The 17,178-nt window shown below is 41.1% G+C and overlaps 1 protein-coding gene across 1 annotated transcript in view; it reads right to left on the minus strand.

Annotated features, from left to right (window-relative positions):
• Positions 1-906: 906 nt before the first annotated feature.
• rspo2 (R-spondin 2) overlaps positions 907-17,178 on the minus strand; it is a 63,312-nt gene continuing 47,040 nt past the window's right edge. The window contains exon 6 of the mRNA XM_067602297.1: positions 907-2,401. Within this exon, the coding sequence (XP_067458398.1) occupies positions 2,286-2,401 (116 nt within the window). The 3' untranslated portion in view covers positions 907-2,285. The remainder of the gene's footprint in view (positions 2,402-17,178) is intronic.

Consider the following 17,178-nt stretch of genomic DNA (forward strand, 5'->3'; position numbering starts at 1 on the left):
TGACAACCTTTTTACTACATTTTGTCAGCTTCGGGGCTCCAGACCTCCAATGTCAGTCCGGTGGAAGTGTGAAAATAAATTGCCTCCTGTGTAACATATGCCGTGCCACTTTGAACACCTGTGAAAGATGTTCAGGCACTTAAAACTGCTGTGTATTAGGCCTCATGATGGACATGGAGCATAGAGAAAGTGGGGTATTTCAGCACTGACAGCCTCCCTATGGAAATATCATGTGTGATTTCAGGGGGGTTAACCAGAGCAGGAAGACTGTGGTCTGTGTCTCACAGGATGATATATATGTGACACAACGTGATTCATCTGCTACTGTGCATCCATAAGCTGTCTGGCAGATTTGGCTTTTTTTCTCTTTTGGGAGAATGATTACACAGTGTGGATCTTGGGCTAAATTAGCCATGACTTGCATTAAAACATTTTCTTGTTGCTCATACACCAGGCACATTTAGCCTAGAGGAGACTTTTATATCTGTTTATTTGATGATTTGAGGACCATAAAAATGAGTAAGTGCGATTTGCATCACATGAAGAGGTGATTGAGTGTGTGTGCGTGATAAAAGACTAACAGCCAAATAGATGTCGTTAGGGCATTACAGAAAGATGTTGGAAATCAATGAGCCACCAACGATATGCACTGGTTTGGTACCATTCACGAGGATACGTCATAGTGAATTACAAACCCTTAACAGTGCCGTCATGCTGTTAAGGCCAAATCGACCATATCCAATCCTTTGGCTGGTGGTAGCACTTGTGTCATGCAGCGCGACATGATGGATTTCACAAATGTTTTTGAAATCACATAATTGTACACTGAAGTGAGACAAGGAAACGGCAGTTGCGGAGTTTAGCCACATATATTATAGCCATAGACAATAATGAAAGGCTTCATCATACAGTCACATGAAATGTATTTTAATAAAACACAATGTACACATATGCAGTCCTATGACCATACATTTGCTGGATCCTAATTATTAAACCTAGAATATGTCAAAGCATAGTTTTATTTGTCTTTTTCTTCTTCTTCTTCAGACATTGAAATCAGTAGATGAGGTCAAATGAATGTAATACAACACTTTGCGTGACTTTTCCACATGTTAAAGATATGCACTGTTATAAGGAATTCAAAGAATATTTCGGCATATAAGAGTATGAGGCAAAAAATTCTCACTGAACAAAAAAAGTACAAAATAGAATTAATAAATAAATCAAATATATACCATATAAATGAAATAGCTATGTGGCGGCTATGTTTATTATTTGTTTTTAATCATTTTAATCTGTAGCTTGGTATTACAACCTTTTTATCTCTAAAACATTTAGAACGGTGAACGAGTCAATACTGAAAATACAGTAATAAGCTTTCATAATTAGATAAACTATGTACACATGAGTCTGTTGCCATGCTAGTCGAACAACTAAATTTCTTTTTTTTTATCCACACTATACAGTTAGAGCATAAAGCGGTCTGAACGTAAACAGTTTGTGCTGAGAATAAAATACTTTGCAACTATGCATGGTAATTTCTTTAATATTACTCTCAAAAATGTACATAACATAAAGGCCACACATGGGAACACTGCGTCTCCATTTAGAGGGATGGTGAGGGTTGCTTTGACATAAATATAGGAACAAAAAACAGTCTCTTTCAGTTCAAGATGCCATTTTCTTGTCCATCAGCATCATTTGCTTCAGCCGAATCTCTTTTGCCTCGTCATCCTCCATCTTCTTTCATCCTCCCTGGTTTCTTCTCCTCTGTCAGGGCTGTTCACACCTCCTTCCTCCCTCCCCGAGAAGTTTAGCTTCCTCTCACTACCTCAACCTCCCTCTATCCAGCTTTCCCGCCTCCACAGTCTCTGGTTGCCCCTCCTTCTTCCATCACCCTGGATGGTTAATGACATTGTTAATAACGGGAAATGAGTTCAGTAATGTCAACTGTAAAGGTCCACAAGGCAAGGCAAGGGGTGGGGCTGCGGGTACAGAGTCACCTGGCTGGTCACTGCCGCAGGGGAGAAGCAGCGGGAGGCGGAGGCATGAAGCATGTGTTTAGTGAGTTGATACCGATATCGTACATTAGACATATATTTTTGTAGTGACGGATTTGTGAGTCATGGTGGTGTCCTGGTAGGCAGTGGGGTGATGTGGGGGAGGGCTGGGAGGCAGGGGAGGTGGTAGGGTTTGTGATAGTCGTTGGTCAGAGTATGGGTGCAGCAGCAGCTAGCAGCTTCGCGTTGGTTCTTTGTTCAATGGGTAGTCCGTGGTTTCAGTCCTCACTGGCTGGGGCGCGCAGATGCCAAGTGGTCGCTGTGCTGGTTCTGGGCCCGAAACCGCAGCCTCTGCTTGTTCTTCTTCTTTGTTTCTTTGGATCGTTGCTTCCCTGAGCCACCTGGCAAAAAAGAGAGAAAAAGAGAGAAATTGTTATTCCTTTAATCAGCTCTTCCCTCAATTGTTAGATTTTTCCAAGTAACGACCATCCTGCGTTTCAGAGCTGGAGAGAACCTCATGTCAAAGTCTTCCTACTCAATGAAATGTGGTCTTTTTCCCTGGCAAATGTTACATGAAGACATCTCAGCAGACATGTGATTAAAGCTGAATCACCAGCTTGGCAAAACAGGCAACTTCCCTGGGGCCTGAGACCCTCAGGGGCCTCAAAAGTTGTCTGGGTGGCAATTACTTTGTAGTAATTGCATCAACTGCAAATTTGTTTGGTAATATGCACCACTAAAACACACTCGCACTTAAACCTAATCTTGAGGCCCTTTCTTGTAGAGGAGCCCTGTGTCCAAATTCAGTTTCAATCTTGTCAATATTTTAGTTGATATAATGTTTACATGGTACAAACAAATTTTTATTTAATCTAGTATTGCAAACCAACTGACTCACAGCAAATCTCATGTAGGTTTTCAATTGAGGGATACTGGTTGGTTTCAGGGGGTTTGGGCAAAATGGGTTTGGGTAAATGAGTGCGTGTGCGTGTGTGTGTGTGTGTGTGTGTGTGTGTGTGGGTGGGGTAGGGGGGCTCAACAGTGACCCCTTTGCTCAGCCGGGGGCACCATAGTTGGTAAATTCGACCCTGTGTGTGATCCACCAAACTTTCAATAATTTCTCTGCTTATTTGACAAAATGTGTACTACTCTGCTAAATCCTTATGGGAAGCTGACCAGAGACATCCATGAAAAAAAAAACAATCCAGAATGTCAGGTCTTATCAGGTATTTCGTTTGTGAAAAGATCAATGCAGTTCCACACAGAAAACAGTTGCGTCACATAACCTCATTGACCTGGCCTTACTACACTATAAAGGGATTGTTGGCAACAGTGTGTTGCTGTACTAAGCACATTTGCTTTTAGTGCACTGGGAGCCATGCTGTAGTACTTGTGACTGACCTCACGCTTGAATATTAATCAATCAGTTCGCTAAATTTGCATTGATTTGTAAAAGCATAACCAAGACTGAAGAAACAGACTGTTGAGCAATGTATTATGTGGAGTCAACCTGCTTATTTTGAGGTACAGGACTCATTTAACTTGACTTGGTCTTGAACTTGGATTTGATTACAACACTGTCCAAGAGTTGGGATGCAAAAGAAAGACGCAAAAAATGCTTAATGGATCACAAGTGTGCTTTTAGTATTGATGCAAGGATTCGGAAAACATCCTTATTTCTTAGATCTCATATAAACTGCAACATTTGCCAATGACACAGGCTCCATTACATAAAGAAGTGAACGTTATACGAGGAACATCACATATCAGATCTCTCCAAAACTGAGGACTCAACCTCAATTTTTAAACAAATGTCTATTCACCCCAACACTTTTCACTGTCACTGGAAAAGAGAAGGGAGATAAGTATGGGAAGTTGCATAACTCTCTTTCCAAGTTGGAAAGGTCCCCCAGCCCAAGGTTAATCCATCCCAGGTTTCATTGGGACGGGCAAGGCATGCTGGGAACTAACTTCCTGCTCTCATGGAAGCTTGTGTGGTGGAGGTTCTGCACCCACCGCTCCCTGTGACAGAGAAAACTCTGGCTACTGAACCACAAGGCAACAATCTGGCTGCCAAGGCCACAAATAAGATAACGAGGTGTGTGTGCGAGATGTGTGCGAGGAGGAGTGAGTGTGAGGGAATTTAAGGGAAAAGAAAATCTAATGGGGGGAAAAGTGGAGTAAGGCTTGGATGATGAGACGCTATCTGGATCCTGATCTAGAACACAAAGAAACAAGCCACGCTATGGTTCGCTGAGGGGGGAAGCACAGGAAAACTATACAGAAAAACAAGTCTCGAAACGCAGGCTTTCGCTGCCTGATTCTGGGTCTTATTACTGCACTTGTTCAAGCTGTTGCTCTCACGAAAAATAGGTAACAGTGTGTAAAATGGCATTATCTCTAATTACCTTCTCATATGCGCTGGCATTTGGCCTTTTAAGCACCTCCTAAAATACACCCATTGCCCATTCTCAGGGCTACACTGTGAGGTAGATTTGAAAATATTCACTCGTTTAAGCCGACATGCATGAAAGAGCAAGATATTGCTCTGCTAATAGGGTCTCTCAATGAATAATACAGATGCATGCAAACATCAAACCATCTCAGAGCTATTTCCTGTAATTAATTTAATCTCATTATTTTGAGTCACATTGCCAATGTGAGCCATGGCAATAAAGTTTCTCGGACACAGCTCACAGTTAAAATCACCCCTTCAAAGCAACTCTCACATCTCTTCCATCAGAATCTCATGCCCTTCAATTGAAAAATGTTACCAGAAGACTTTGTACACTTGCTTGACTGATGCCACTTTACATTTTTTACGTGACTTACAGTACAATAATGTTTGTTAAAGCAAATCTGGGGCTGAAAGGCATTTGGCCTATAGGTTAGTTTTCCTAATTGCTATTTAAAGAGGTAATTTTCCTTCAAAACAGTGTTGCTAGGTGCCTGATAAACACGCCTTTCAGTGCAATCAACTCAGATGAATTACATTTGACGGCAATAAAGAACCTGGTGCAGCATTAAACTCTCTCTGTAACGGGCAAAGCCCTCATGGGCCATTCCTTGGACGCAAGGCTGCATTTAAACTGAAAAAGCCTGCATTTACAGCAATTGCTTGAAACACAAATAAATATGTGAGAGTTAAGTTAAAAAGTAGTTTTCCTGGCTAGTTCAGGACTGGGCAGGAGATCTGTAATCCAAAGAGTTTTACGCTTTCTGTAACAGCACTCACAGACACACACACCCACACACACACACACACACACACACGCACAACTGCAGGAAAGAAACAAAGTCAGCAGCTTTACATTCAGACTGAGCTGCTTGTTGAAATGCAGACAGATCTCACAGGTACACTGATTAATCAGCCTACATTGGTAATAAAAACTAAATTTAAGGCTTTGTGATTAAATGTGAGCCACTCATATCACTTCCAACCTTTCTTCCTTCATTTTTCCATGCTTCTCTTCCTTCCTTCCTTTCACTATAACAAACTATAACATGTATGTAGGGAAAAAGGATAACACTGACTAACCTTTTGACATCTGTCTTCCTATATAAAAAGATTATACCACAGAAATGTATGTTTTCTAGGAAAACAGTCTTTTAAATTTGCAGTCACTACAAAAGTGAGCTAAAAGCCATGCCAGACTGCAGTAACCACACTCTGGCTTGGTAATCTGTGGACTCAAGAAGCTGCCATAGCCTCAGCCAGATTTAGTTAAACTAAAACTAAAACTAAATTATTATATTTATTGATTTTTTCCCTAACCTAATTGTTATCTGTAAATGAAAAATGTGATTTTTTATGAGCGTTATCTTGGTAATTCAATAAACAGCAGGAGCTAAATCAAGTCATGATGGAGAAAACACCACTCCTGCTAACAGCAACTAGTTTAGCAGATTTCAAAAGCTGCCATCTCAGATTTTGAGATTAGTGAAATTTATGTGATTTGATGTGGTTGAGCTACCTTTAAACCACATTGAAATATGTTGAATTGTAAATTAATTTATCATATTGGATCCAGTATAAATAGAAATAGAAGGTAGACAGACAGACACCAAAACAGACACATAATGAGCTGTGGACTTAAACAAACAGTAAATGTAAATGGACAAGAAAGCAGAAAGGAGACATTTTGTTAATATATATCAGCCTAAAATATCATAAAATTAAGGCATTAGAACATTTTTATCAGTTACAGAGTTTTCCAGCCAGCCCTAAAACTTTAAACCCTTTTTCTCAACTTCACTGCTTCATGTAGTTATTGCTCTCTGCCTTTGTAAGGCAGTTGTTTCCAAGGCTTTTTTTTTCATGTTCCTTGCTATGCCTTTGGCTGTAGCAACTAGCAAGTTGATGACAGCTGTCAAGGCCAAGTCAAATTATCATCCTACACATGGAATATTCAAAACATTCTTCCTAAAAGAAAAAGAGACAATTATGGAAGCAATTACAGCAGGGACCAAATATACTCCATAAGCTGATCCCTGATGCTTTCCAGTCATCGCTTTTAAATTGTACCACAATAAATCACCAGATTCTGGATATTATAAAGATACTATAGGTATTCTTACAATATCCAGTGTACTGTTCAGCTCCATTCCATGCTGAACCTTAACCTAACTTTACTCATCACAGACATTCACACATCCTCAAATAATAATTTCTGACTTTTATGAACTGTGGACACTGAACACTTCCAATCTCTACCCAGTATTATCAATGTACAGTATTTCAAGATTCAGCTCAAACTCCTCAAACTAACTGATGACACTTCATAAATGTACCTCCACAGCAATTTAGGACCATATTTCATAACCCAAAGTTCTTAATGCTGACAGCTAGAGGGCAACCAATCCCCACATAAGTCCCTTCCCCCAGCATCTGATACAATCCTACTGAGATGGTCTATCATATCTGCCCAAGAACTCCCATTTAGCCTTTCCTCAGGGCACTATGCACTCTGAACACTGAGCTTTCATCATCTCATATTTACGACCGATGTAATCACTTAAGCTGATTACCAGGGTTCACAGAGGAAACAGTTTAATTTGCCTGGAAAGAAATGATTAAGTCATCTCAATTGCTTTCAAAACCAAGAACAAATTCATAAATCGTACAGCATGTAAAGATAATTTTGTCTTGGAAGGCACAGTAAGTTTCAAATCATTTTCTCTTTTTTTTTTTTTTTTTTTTTTTTTTTTGAGTCTGTCACTGGCACAGTATGGATTAAATCAAAGGAGAATGGCTTTTATCAGAAAATTATAATCCTTTTTTATACTTTTCTTTCCATGCTGGCTGCACTTACTATCACTACAGCAAACCATAATTTCACCAATGTTTAGTTCTCCTTCATAGATACAATCTTCCTCTGCCAGCTTGACATTTGTGTTTGAGTTTGAAATGAAAGTAAATCAAACAAACAAACAAAAATCTCAAGCGCAAATCAAAATGTTTTGTATTTCTGAATCAGAAGCAGAGCCTGTGGTGGGATGGTTGTTTACTGCTGTCAAAAATGACCTTTGTGGAATTCTTTCATGCATCTGTGTGAGTGTGTGTGTGTGAGTGTGAGTGTGCGCGTGCATATGCGTGTGCATGTGTAAATGATATACGTGCCCTTTATGCCTGTGCGTCAGTGATTGTGAGCTTCTATATCACCTATGTGAGCTTGAGAAATACTTAGTGTCATTTCCAATCTTTTCAGCTGCCAAACCAGTGAGCGAAGAAATATTAAACTTCTCTGCACGCACTGTGGTGGACGTTCCTCAATAACCTCTGAAAGCCAATCGGGATCCACTGCTTTTTCTTTTTCTTCCACATCTTTCTCCCTCTCTCTTTCCTTGTCCCTGCGATGCTATTCGAGGATCTCAGCAATAATCGAGACGACTGCATGGTGAAGATCCAACTACGAGTTAAGCGCTATAGGACGTATCATATTATTAGGCTCGCACTCCAGAATAATACCTCCTCGCGGAATGGCAATATCACTACTTGTCCAACTGATGCACTGAAAGATAATCAGTCAAATCCATATCCAGGGGGAAGGAAGCCAAAGCCAAAGTTCCCTTCATCTATGTCAAAGCTAATATCTTTGTTTTGGAAAAGGGGACCAAACTCAAGAATATGTATAAGTTTACATGAGAGAAAGTCTGTATTATGCAACAGTGTCATATTCCAATGAAATTAGTCTTATATTTACCTTTTTGTCACAAATCATAGTTTGAGTGATTTCTCCACTCAAGAAAAGAAACTTTTTTTTTTCTCCTTACTGGCCCTGAGGCTACTGTGGGGGTCTCTTATATGTTACCCTATAATCACAGAGGCCATGACCTGCTAAAAACGAGCGCTGCACCGACTGTCGGCACAGGCCGAGTGATTTCATCCACTAACGGCTCCGGCGGCAGTGCAGGAATCGAAGGCCTAATCTTATCTCCATTGCTTGCGGTTTGAGAAAAATCGATGGCTGACCTCGAGAAGGCATTAAGATGTACGGTAAATGGGATCCTATACTGCTGAAAACTCTCCCCCGCTCTCCTGTTACCCCGTCCCTCCACTCGACGCAGACGGTCAATTAATAACCTTCGTGGGGTGGGGGTGGGGGGGTTGACGAGGGGGGGGAGGAAATCAAAACAATTTTGAAGAAGATTCGGGGGGACTTAAGGAAGGTAAAGCTGGAATTTTTTGGCGGCTCGTTTTTTTCAAACAGGCCAAAGCGGAGGCCATTATTTGTGAGGAAAGGAGAGAACTACTGGCGCCAGTGAGATTTGATTTCAGTGGCAGAAATTGGATTAGCAGCCATTAAGGGCCTCCTCACACATACATTTATAATGCTGTGAAGGGGAAAGGATCTGTAGCCAGCCAGTGCTCTCTTTACTCACACACCGACAACTCCTCTGTCTGGGAAAAGGTTACATACGCTGACACTGCCCTATACTGCTGCTGAACTTAGTTTTCATTTGATTTATAGGTGGGACACAGTGGTATGACCTCAAGTGACCCACAGTTCGTTAAGGCGTAGGCCAAAGCTAGGCCAAAACTTTTAATGGTGCTTTGTGCCGTTTTCTGCGCGCAGGGAAATACTGTAGTGGGCTCATTTGACATTTGAAGCAAATTTACGCTTCACTCCGTAGCTGATGGAAAGGCAGAGGAGAACATGATACAGATGAAAATAATGTTTAAGTGTAAAAAGGCAGAAATTTGTTACAGATTCAGACCTGGACAGAGTGAAAAGGCTACAATATTTAAGAGGAAAACTACTGGGAAATATTGTGGCAGAGACACAGACGTCAGATGTAGGAAAAAAGAAATCAGCCTTTTGACAGAGAGGACAATCATTTACAAGAAGCTCATCTTGCCAACCAACTGACAAGAGGCTCTCTGCACAGCGTCACTTAGCCCTAACAAGGTTACTGTGGATCACACTCTTTCATTCACTCTTTCATTCTGTCGTTCTCTTTCCCCCATGCTCTGCTTACTATCACCGCGCTGCTGGGCGAGAATGATTTAAAACATACGCATTCCAATTTAAAAAGCTAATGTTGGGATTAGGTCGGTCATTATTTTCTCATCTATGACCCGGTGGAGGATCTGCACAGAGATTAAAAAGCAGGTTAGCTCACCGCTCCGCTCTTTGATGCTTCGTTTCACTGACAATAAGCTAAAGCGAAAATCCGACTCGGAGATTAACGTCTCTAAGCGGAGAAGTCCCGGCAAAACATGCATGACTGACACGGTGATTAATACGCCCAATGGTCAGTGTGGACAGCCTGTTTTTCCCCCTCTGGAGAAAGTCGATCACACCAGTAAGAAGCAGCCACAACTGGTCCAGGACGGCAACAGAACGGATGATGACCCTGCACATTAAAGTTCTCCATCAGTCTACTCAAGAGTTCAAAGTGATGCTCTACTGCAATTCATAATATGTTAACTGTTCCCTCGTGCTGCGTGGGTTACCACCTCTGGCTTGAGCGCTCAAAGGTAGGTTATCAAGTAGAAACCTTCCAGGACAGATGTTAAATTAGGCCAATTTTCAAAAAGCTCTGAAGTAAGTTGTGACATTCCAGAGACAGTTTCTCCACTATGCCTTCACTTAAACACGTGGTTCAGAACGTTGGAAAGTTGGGAATTATTTCTCCCATCTGTACTAGGATGGAAATGCAATGGAATAATCAGTTAGGCCAGATTTCCAAGTTGGAAACATGGGGTGTGATTACCCAAGTTTCTGCACTTTGATGCTGGAATGTTAAGGTTGCCAACTGTCCCCTAACATACGTAATTGTCCCGTAATTGGAAACTGAAAGACGTATTCCATACTGAACTGATACAGGATGCACTTTGTTCCATATTTTTGAGAATGAATTTAGTGCACGTGTATCTTAGAGAAATATTACATGTATTCGCTCCCATTTACGTGAGTGAAGCCATATTTGCTTTCTACTTTTGGCTATTTCCCATAATTCTCAGAAGGGGACGTCACTACACCATTGGTAGGAGTCTGGTTCAGGGATACGCTCAGCCAATCGGTGCCATTTGCATCAAACCAAAATGGCGTCCCATTTCTGTGACAACGGCAAGTGCATAGTAAACACACCCAGTGAACTGCTCTGCAAAGTTGAGTATGTTATGGTAAACTTCACATCTAAATCTCCAGAAAACCAACAAGGTGGTGAAAATTAATTGAACCAGCTAAGGTGGCTCTTCAAGTGGAGAAAAGGCTAATCACTGGAGTGCCAAAGGACACAGAACTGCCACAGACAAGCTGAGTAAAGCGTGAAAAAGGGAGGATAGACAAGAGGACATGGCCATTGTGTGGACTGTTTTGGAAAGCTAGGCAAGGAAAGCATGATTTTTGTTTGTAAATGTGTCAGCATATTCTATGATTCTATTGCTTTTCTCTGCTGGGACAAGAAGATCTGAATAAATATTTGCATATATGATTGCAAAACAGAAATTATTTGGAGTGTGGACCTATGAGTCACACAGTTAAATAAGTGGGCAATTGCGCATGTTGTGTTGAGTATCTAAAAATTGTTAACTGTTTGACATGCAGGACTGTAAGCTTCACAGCTATGTGGGCATTTCAAAACCAGCATGGTCCAGGTGCAGGTGTATTTTGGACAAATGAGCCTCATTATATTATCATACAGGAAGTTGGCAACCCTAATTGTAATCCTCAAAATACACCAAAGGCTGATATTCAGATTCACACATTAAATCTCTCTAAACATCTGTGCCGCGCCAGTGTTGGGTAAGTTAATTAAAAAATGTAATAAATAACTCATTGACAAGGTAAATACATTACTTTACTAATTATTAAATAGCAGTAGTAATTGGTTACATTACTTGTTACATGACTACTTAGTACCTCTGTCAAAAGTTCCTAAGCCTCCAAAACCAAAAAATCATGTCCTCAGCATTAAACTGTACAAGTAGAAAAGAGGAAACTGCAGTTTTAAACAGCCAGCCAATCATTCTGACTACTACTCAATGCTGCAGATGCCCCCGTCCTCAGTAAAGGTTACACACCAACTCTGAACAAAACCCAGGTGAAGAACTGGTCCACCAACGTTGTGGCTAACTGGCAGCTAGGAACATGTAAATAAGACAACTTTGGAGTTATTGGTTGGTGCATTTCTTCAGTTTTGACAAATAATAACCACTTCCCCAAACCTCCAGCACCTGCACCAAACTGACACATCAGCGGTCTTTTCATTGAATGCTGAGTTGTCAATCCTCCATCAAACTGCCATTGAGATAACAAACAATCCAACCCCGAAATGAGTGTTACTGAGTTAAGTAGCCGTTGTGCAATTACTGAATTTCAACTTGTACTCCCTTACACTATTTATACTGAATAAAGTAATCACATCACAGTAGCACATTACTGTAATACACTGGTGGCAAAATGCTAGATGTATTAATTTAAAACATAGAAGTTACACTTTCAGTTGATAGTTTCTATGCTAACTAGCCAGCTACCGATGTCAAATATCACAACATTGGCTGTTGCAAAGAGAACAGGGTTTTATATGAGCCAAAGAAAGTCTCATTAAGTGTCAACAATCTTCTCTGGTTTTCCCGTGCTGCGTCACTGAAACATACAGACGCAGTAATTTTTATAACCTCTGAAACTTTAGAACCTCTGTGGAAAAAATTTACAGCGTCCGACTTTCTATTCATACTTAAAATAAAAATTAAAAAATGCGTGTGTAGTGTATTGGGTTCTGCTCGACCACTTCTTATTGTCACCAGTCTCACTACTGCATCACCTTACTACTGCAGCACTAACTCTGTTAACTGCGGGAACTTAAAAAGGGCCCCACACAGAACCAGATGGTTTCTTACCAATCCATGTAAGGTTTATTAGTTTAAAGCTGCACTAGGCAAGATTTATATGGAAAAATACACCTGGCTTCTCAGTCTAAATTGCAAAGCGGGAATTCAACAGGGAATACCAAATTGATTTCTAGTCAGAGCTTCATATTCACCCACAAAGAAAGTGATTCATCTAAACGTCAAGTTCAAAATATGACTGTCTCTTCTAAACTGCTGCAAGCAGATGCTTCATCCTGAGAAAATTCAGCAACATGGGATAAATTTCCTCATCCCAGTGGTAAAGCAGTTCAGCCATTATTTCTAAATGTCTGGTGGGGGTACCAGACACTGAGAAAAAGAAATTAGGTCTGAGGAGTTAAATCACATGACGTTATATGGTTTCTGGGCTATGACATCCTGCCAACTGTTACGGTTTTCCCACTTCCACTTGGAGCTGCCAAAATGTGACAACTTGACATGTAACTTGAAAGCGGAAATCTGAACGCACACTGTTGCCCCCTGCAGCAGTGAGAGGTAATTGTTGTCAAAGTTTAAATGGAAGCCTGCTGTTTATGTGACTCAACCTCTGCAAAACTTCGAAAATGTGCCAGATAGTGAGGTATGTTACTCACTTTTCATTTTTCAGTTTTGAATTAAGGCATATAACTGATCATTACTAGCTTTTTTCCACTAAATGGAACCTTGCACTATTGCAGTGGTTTTACACAACCAACGGTGTCATGAGGGTAAGCAGCCAGACAGCGTACAGGCATCACGACCGGCCTTCTGAGCCTGATGCGCCTGGAAACCACAGGACTCCGAGAAGTGAGCAGCCCCCTCTGTGGTCTGCTATCTCCCGACTGACTCATCGACACATCTGGGCTTAAGTATATGGGGCTCTCCTGCCCCACAGGCACTTGGGTAAATGAGGGATAATTAGCTTTAGTTGACTTTAATGAATGGCTTAATGTTGTGTTTCATTTCTGATGAGAAAAATATAAAGCTCAGCACTTATCAAAGGGGTGCCTGTGCCAGTATTCCTGAAGGCTTGCTGCTGGTGTGGGTCTGTTTGTTTTTGTATTTGTTGTGTGCATGGGGGCGAGGCGGAGTGAGCTTAAGATAGCTGTAATATACTGTATGAAGGAGTGGTAAGAATGTGACCACGGAATCCAAAGATCAGCAACCTGCTGGTATACACAGTAGCAAATTCATCACTCTAGCTGGAAAGCTACTACAGATGTGAACTCTGTTTGTCTTTACTCAAAGATACAGAGCAGGCTATAGCGCTCCACTTTAATTTTAATGTCTTATATCAAGATGAGATCTCTGTAAAGGCTTTGATCCATCTTATAATTCCCACATGCTGTGATATAAAACAGGAAATGTCTTACAGAGTTATGATAGTCATTCATCTTAGTTTCCAATAAGTGTATTGCATTCAGCTGATGAAATTAATCATTTTCAATAGACACAAGATCCAGCATGGATTTATTTGTTCTGTCCAATCTTTGATAGTAAGCTGCTCTCAAGCTCATCCGATATAACTGTCATCTACATTTCACTGTCTTTACACTGATGCACTAGCATTTGCCACAGCAGCTCAATATGATTCATGTGCCATTAAGAAGTAAAAGCCAATAAAAACTGGACTTGACTGTTCAGTTTAGTGTACTTTTACACACTCTACCGTATCCTTTTTATAGCAAATTAGGCTTGGCATCCTTTGACTTATAGAATGAAACACACTCATTCAGAAGACCTCGCCAATGTGACTTCTTCGCACTGCTATCAAACAAATATTTGGAACACTTATTATTTATCTGAGGAGGTGAATCTGCATTTCCAGGGTCTGGTGAGTATACTATAAGTCTGGGCCTCGGGTAAAGGGGGGTCAACCCCCAACGGAGGGCCCAGGCTTGGGGATTTACCTAGCTCAGCCTCCTGCAATGAGCCTCCAGGTCTTCTCTAACAATCCCCCTGCATTACAGCACCCCACTCCACTTTATGGAGAGGAATACTATGGTTGTTAACACAGCCATGAGGGGGCGCTCAATAAGGTGCACTACGAGTGGGGGCCTTTCAGCACTCCTATGGGGCTATAAGGTGGAGGAGGGATGAATAGATGAGGGTTTCTACCAAAACTTGGTCTACACTGTAAACTGCGACACATTAAGCCAGGTAGAACATACTTGCAGTCCATGTTAGGATATACTTTGGTATGCGTGTGCCCACAGAGAGAAATATAAAAGCAACTGACCATTCGCTAAACCCATCCACAGAAGAACAATGGTCCAATCTTAGTTACAAGCAATACTTGCCATGTGAAGAGTGTGGAGGGTGTCTTTTTTTAGCTTTTCCAAAACCAAAAACACAAGATCACAAGTATAATGAATGGATTAAACAGTGTGTTTATCTGCCCTTATGTTAGCTGCACTCGCATGTCCAGTTAACTAGCTCACTACCTACAGTAGAAACTGAGAGTTGTATGTCCAAGGCCAAGGTGTACAATTAAATAACTATATCAGTTTGTGGGGTTAACATCACAGGTAAGGTTAAAATAAAGCACTGGTCACAACTAGCATATCCACTTTGTAGTATTTCCACCCCATGTGCTATCAGAGTTACAGTTAGCAGCTCTGTCCTACTGGATTAGGGGTAGTTACACTCCAGCAACCCAGCCAACATTACCCAAGACTTATTATCTTTACACGGCAATACAAGAATAATATGCTGTTCCTTCATGTCTTCTACATGGATCATAAACTGGTTAAATCAGGTTAATTAACTAGCTACATATGATCAAACCTGCCAGTGACCATTGTCATTTTAGCAAGTAAAATCAATAGTCAGCAAGAAATGACAGGCCTGATTTTATGTCTGTCTGAAATCAGGGACACATTGTTTAAAAAATGAGGGATTTTGAGTGAAAATCTGCCACCTCAAACAAAGTATACTGCATCATGCCATGCCAGAATGGAAAGCATGTCAGTCATGGCAACAGTAACCAAGGGGAGAGGGGCTTAGAGATTAGTCAATTACTTTATGGCTATATTAAGACAATACAAGGTGACCATGGTTGCCATCTCCACCACGCATGCATACAACTATGCGTATTTGGGCATGAGTGTTATTGAGTGTTTTTGTTCATGCGTGTGCACACACACACACACTTCCTTCTCTAATTCCACCTGGGCTGCACCTCCTGGTCTCTGTGGGGCTGTAAGGCAATGGAGGAGGATATAGGAGGAAATTGTCCAGCATGATTCCCTCTTACATCTCATTTCAGCATAAGTCCTTTCATCCCCCCTTCTCTCTACTGGGAACCTCCAGGAGGAAATCCCTTACATGTTTGGACATGGAGCACAACTGTCCCAAAACAGGACCACAGCCTAACGAGCGGGGAGCCAAGCTAAGTCAGACAGGCTTAGACACTAAAACAGAGACAGGGGCCATCAGGATCATGCCACAATCCCCGTGCAATAGCCAGTGATGAGGGAATCAAGCCTGGCCGGCGCTTTTTGTTTTCTGGTGATTGTTCTACTAACTCTGGAAGGGCGCTGTTGTTCAATCTCATCTGATGATCCAATAGATTGCACATATTTTTTGATAAAAATAGTTCATTAGTTCATAGAGTCGAGCGGAAGAAAGGGGCGGGGGGGCGGGGGTTGTTTGATGTATTCGCAGAGCTCCTGTTGCACAGGGAGAGAGGTAAAGCCAATTCAGGAAGGGCTTGATCCTCTCTAAGGCCTGTGCTGCATCAAACACTTGTCAAACACCAGGCAGACAGACAGCTGAGTGGCTCTGACAGATCTGATCACAGACATGGGCAACAAGAGTCACCACTGCTCAGCTCCTCTATCCAGGCACCACTCTTCCACTCTGTCAATAATCCCCCTTCAACTCACTAAAACACAAACAGAGGGCTTTAAGGCATATGGCAGACATTTTCTTGTTGTTTTTAGATGTGTATGATTACAGTGCAATTTCAACGGTCATTTCAGGGTCTCACCTCGCTGAGGAGGGGTTTGTGTACTCCAGAAGGCAGCAGCATCTGTCAGAGATGCAGCAGGGGAAGGAGAAAGGAATCAAATCAAAGGGAGACTTAAGCTCCCACTAATCCGAAAGAACTGTCTCAAGGCCTGTTGGGATCACAATCCTGAACCTTGCCACCCAGCGGGAAGGAGCATTTATGTTTGAAGGGATTTGATATGGTACCTGGAATGGCTTGAGTTTCTTGACACTGACCACTCAATCATGTCTTGAGTTTTTTCCTTGGAGAGCCTTCATGTTAAATGCGCTGAACAGGCAACATAAAGGGTATTTCTGACATGCCAGAATACTCAAAATCTTAAAATGCATTTTGAAGATGATGTATTTCAAGTAGAAGCGTTAAATACAAATACGGTTACAACTAAATGAATAACTACAGACATGGATAACATACAAATATTAGCATCCTCAGTTAGGGAGGTGTCTTCCCTAAAAAATGCAATATGAAATGAAATGTCTTTTATCATTAAATGATATTTTAGGAACATATTTTAATGTTAATCTACTGTGTTTTATATACATTAACAGTTACATCATGCATTTTACCATTTACATTTTAAACTGTGAATCAAATGTCCTAAATATTGGTCTTTATGTTTAGTACATGCGGCTGCAATTGTCAGAACTGAACATAGATCAAGGATAAATTGAGAAATGCATATTGCACCTACAACTCTCTACAATTACAGAAATATACCAATCATAGCAATACACAGTACCAGTCAGAAGTTTGGTCACATTTTTTCATTCAAGGGAATGGGAAAGTGTGTATTTTATAGAAAGAATTCCCCTTAATGTTAACACTATGCA

The sequence above is a fragment of the Thunnus thynnus genome, chromosome 10, assembly GCF_963924715.1.
Source record: "Thunnus thynnus chromosome 10, fThuThy2.1, whole genome shotgun sequence".
NCBI lineage: Eukaryota > Metazoa > Chordata > Actinopteri > Scombriformes > Scombridae > Thunnus > Thunnus thynnus.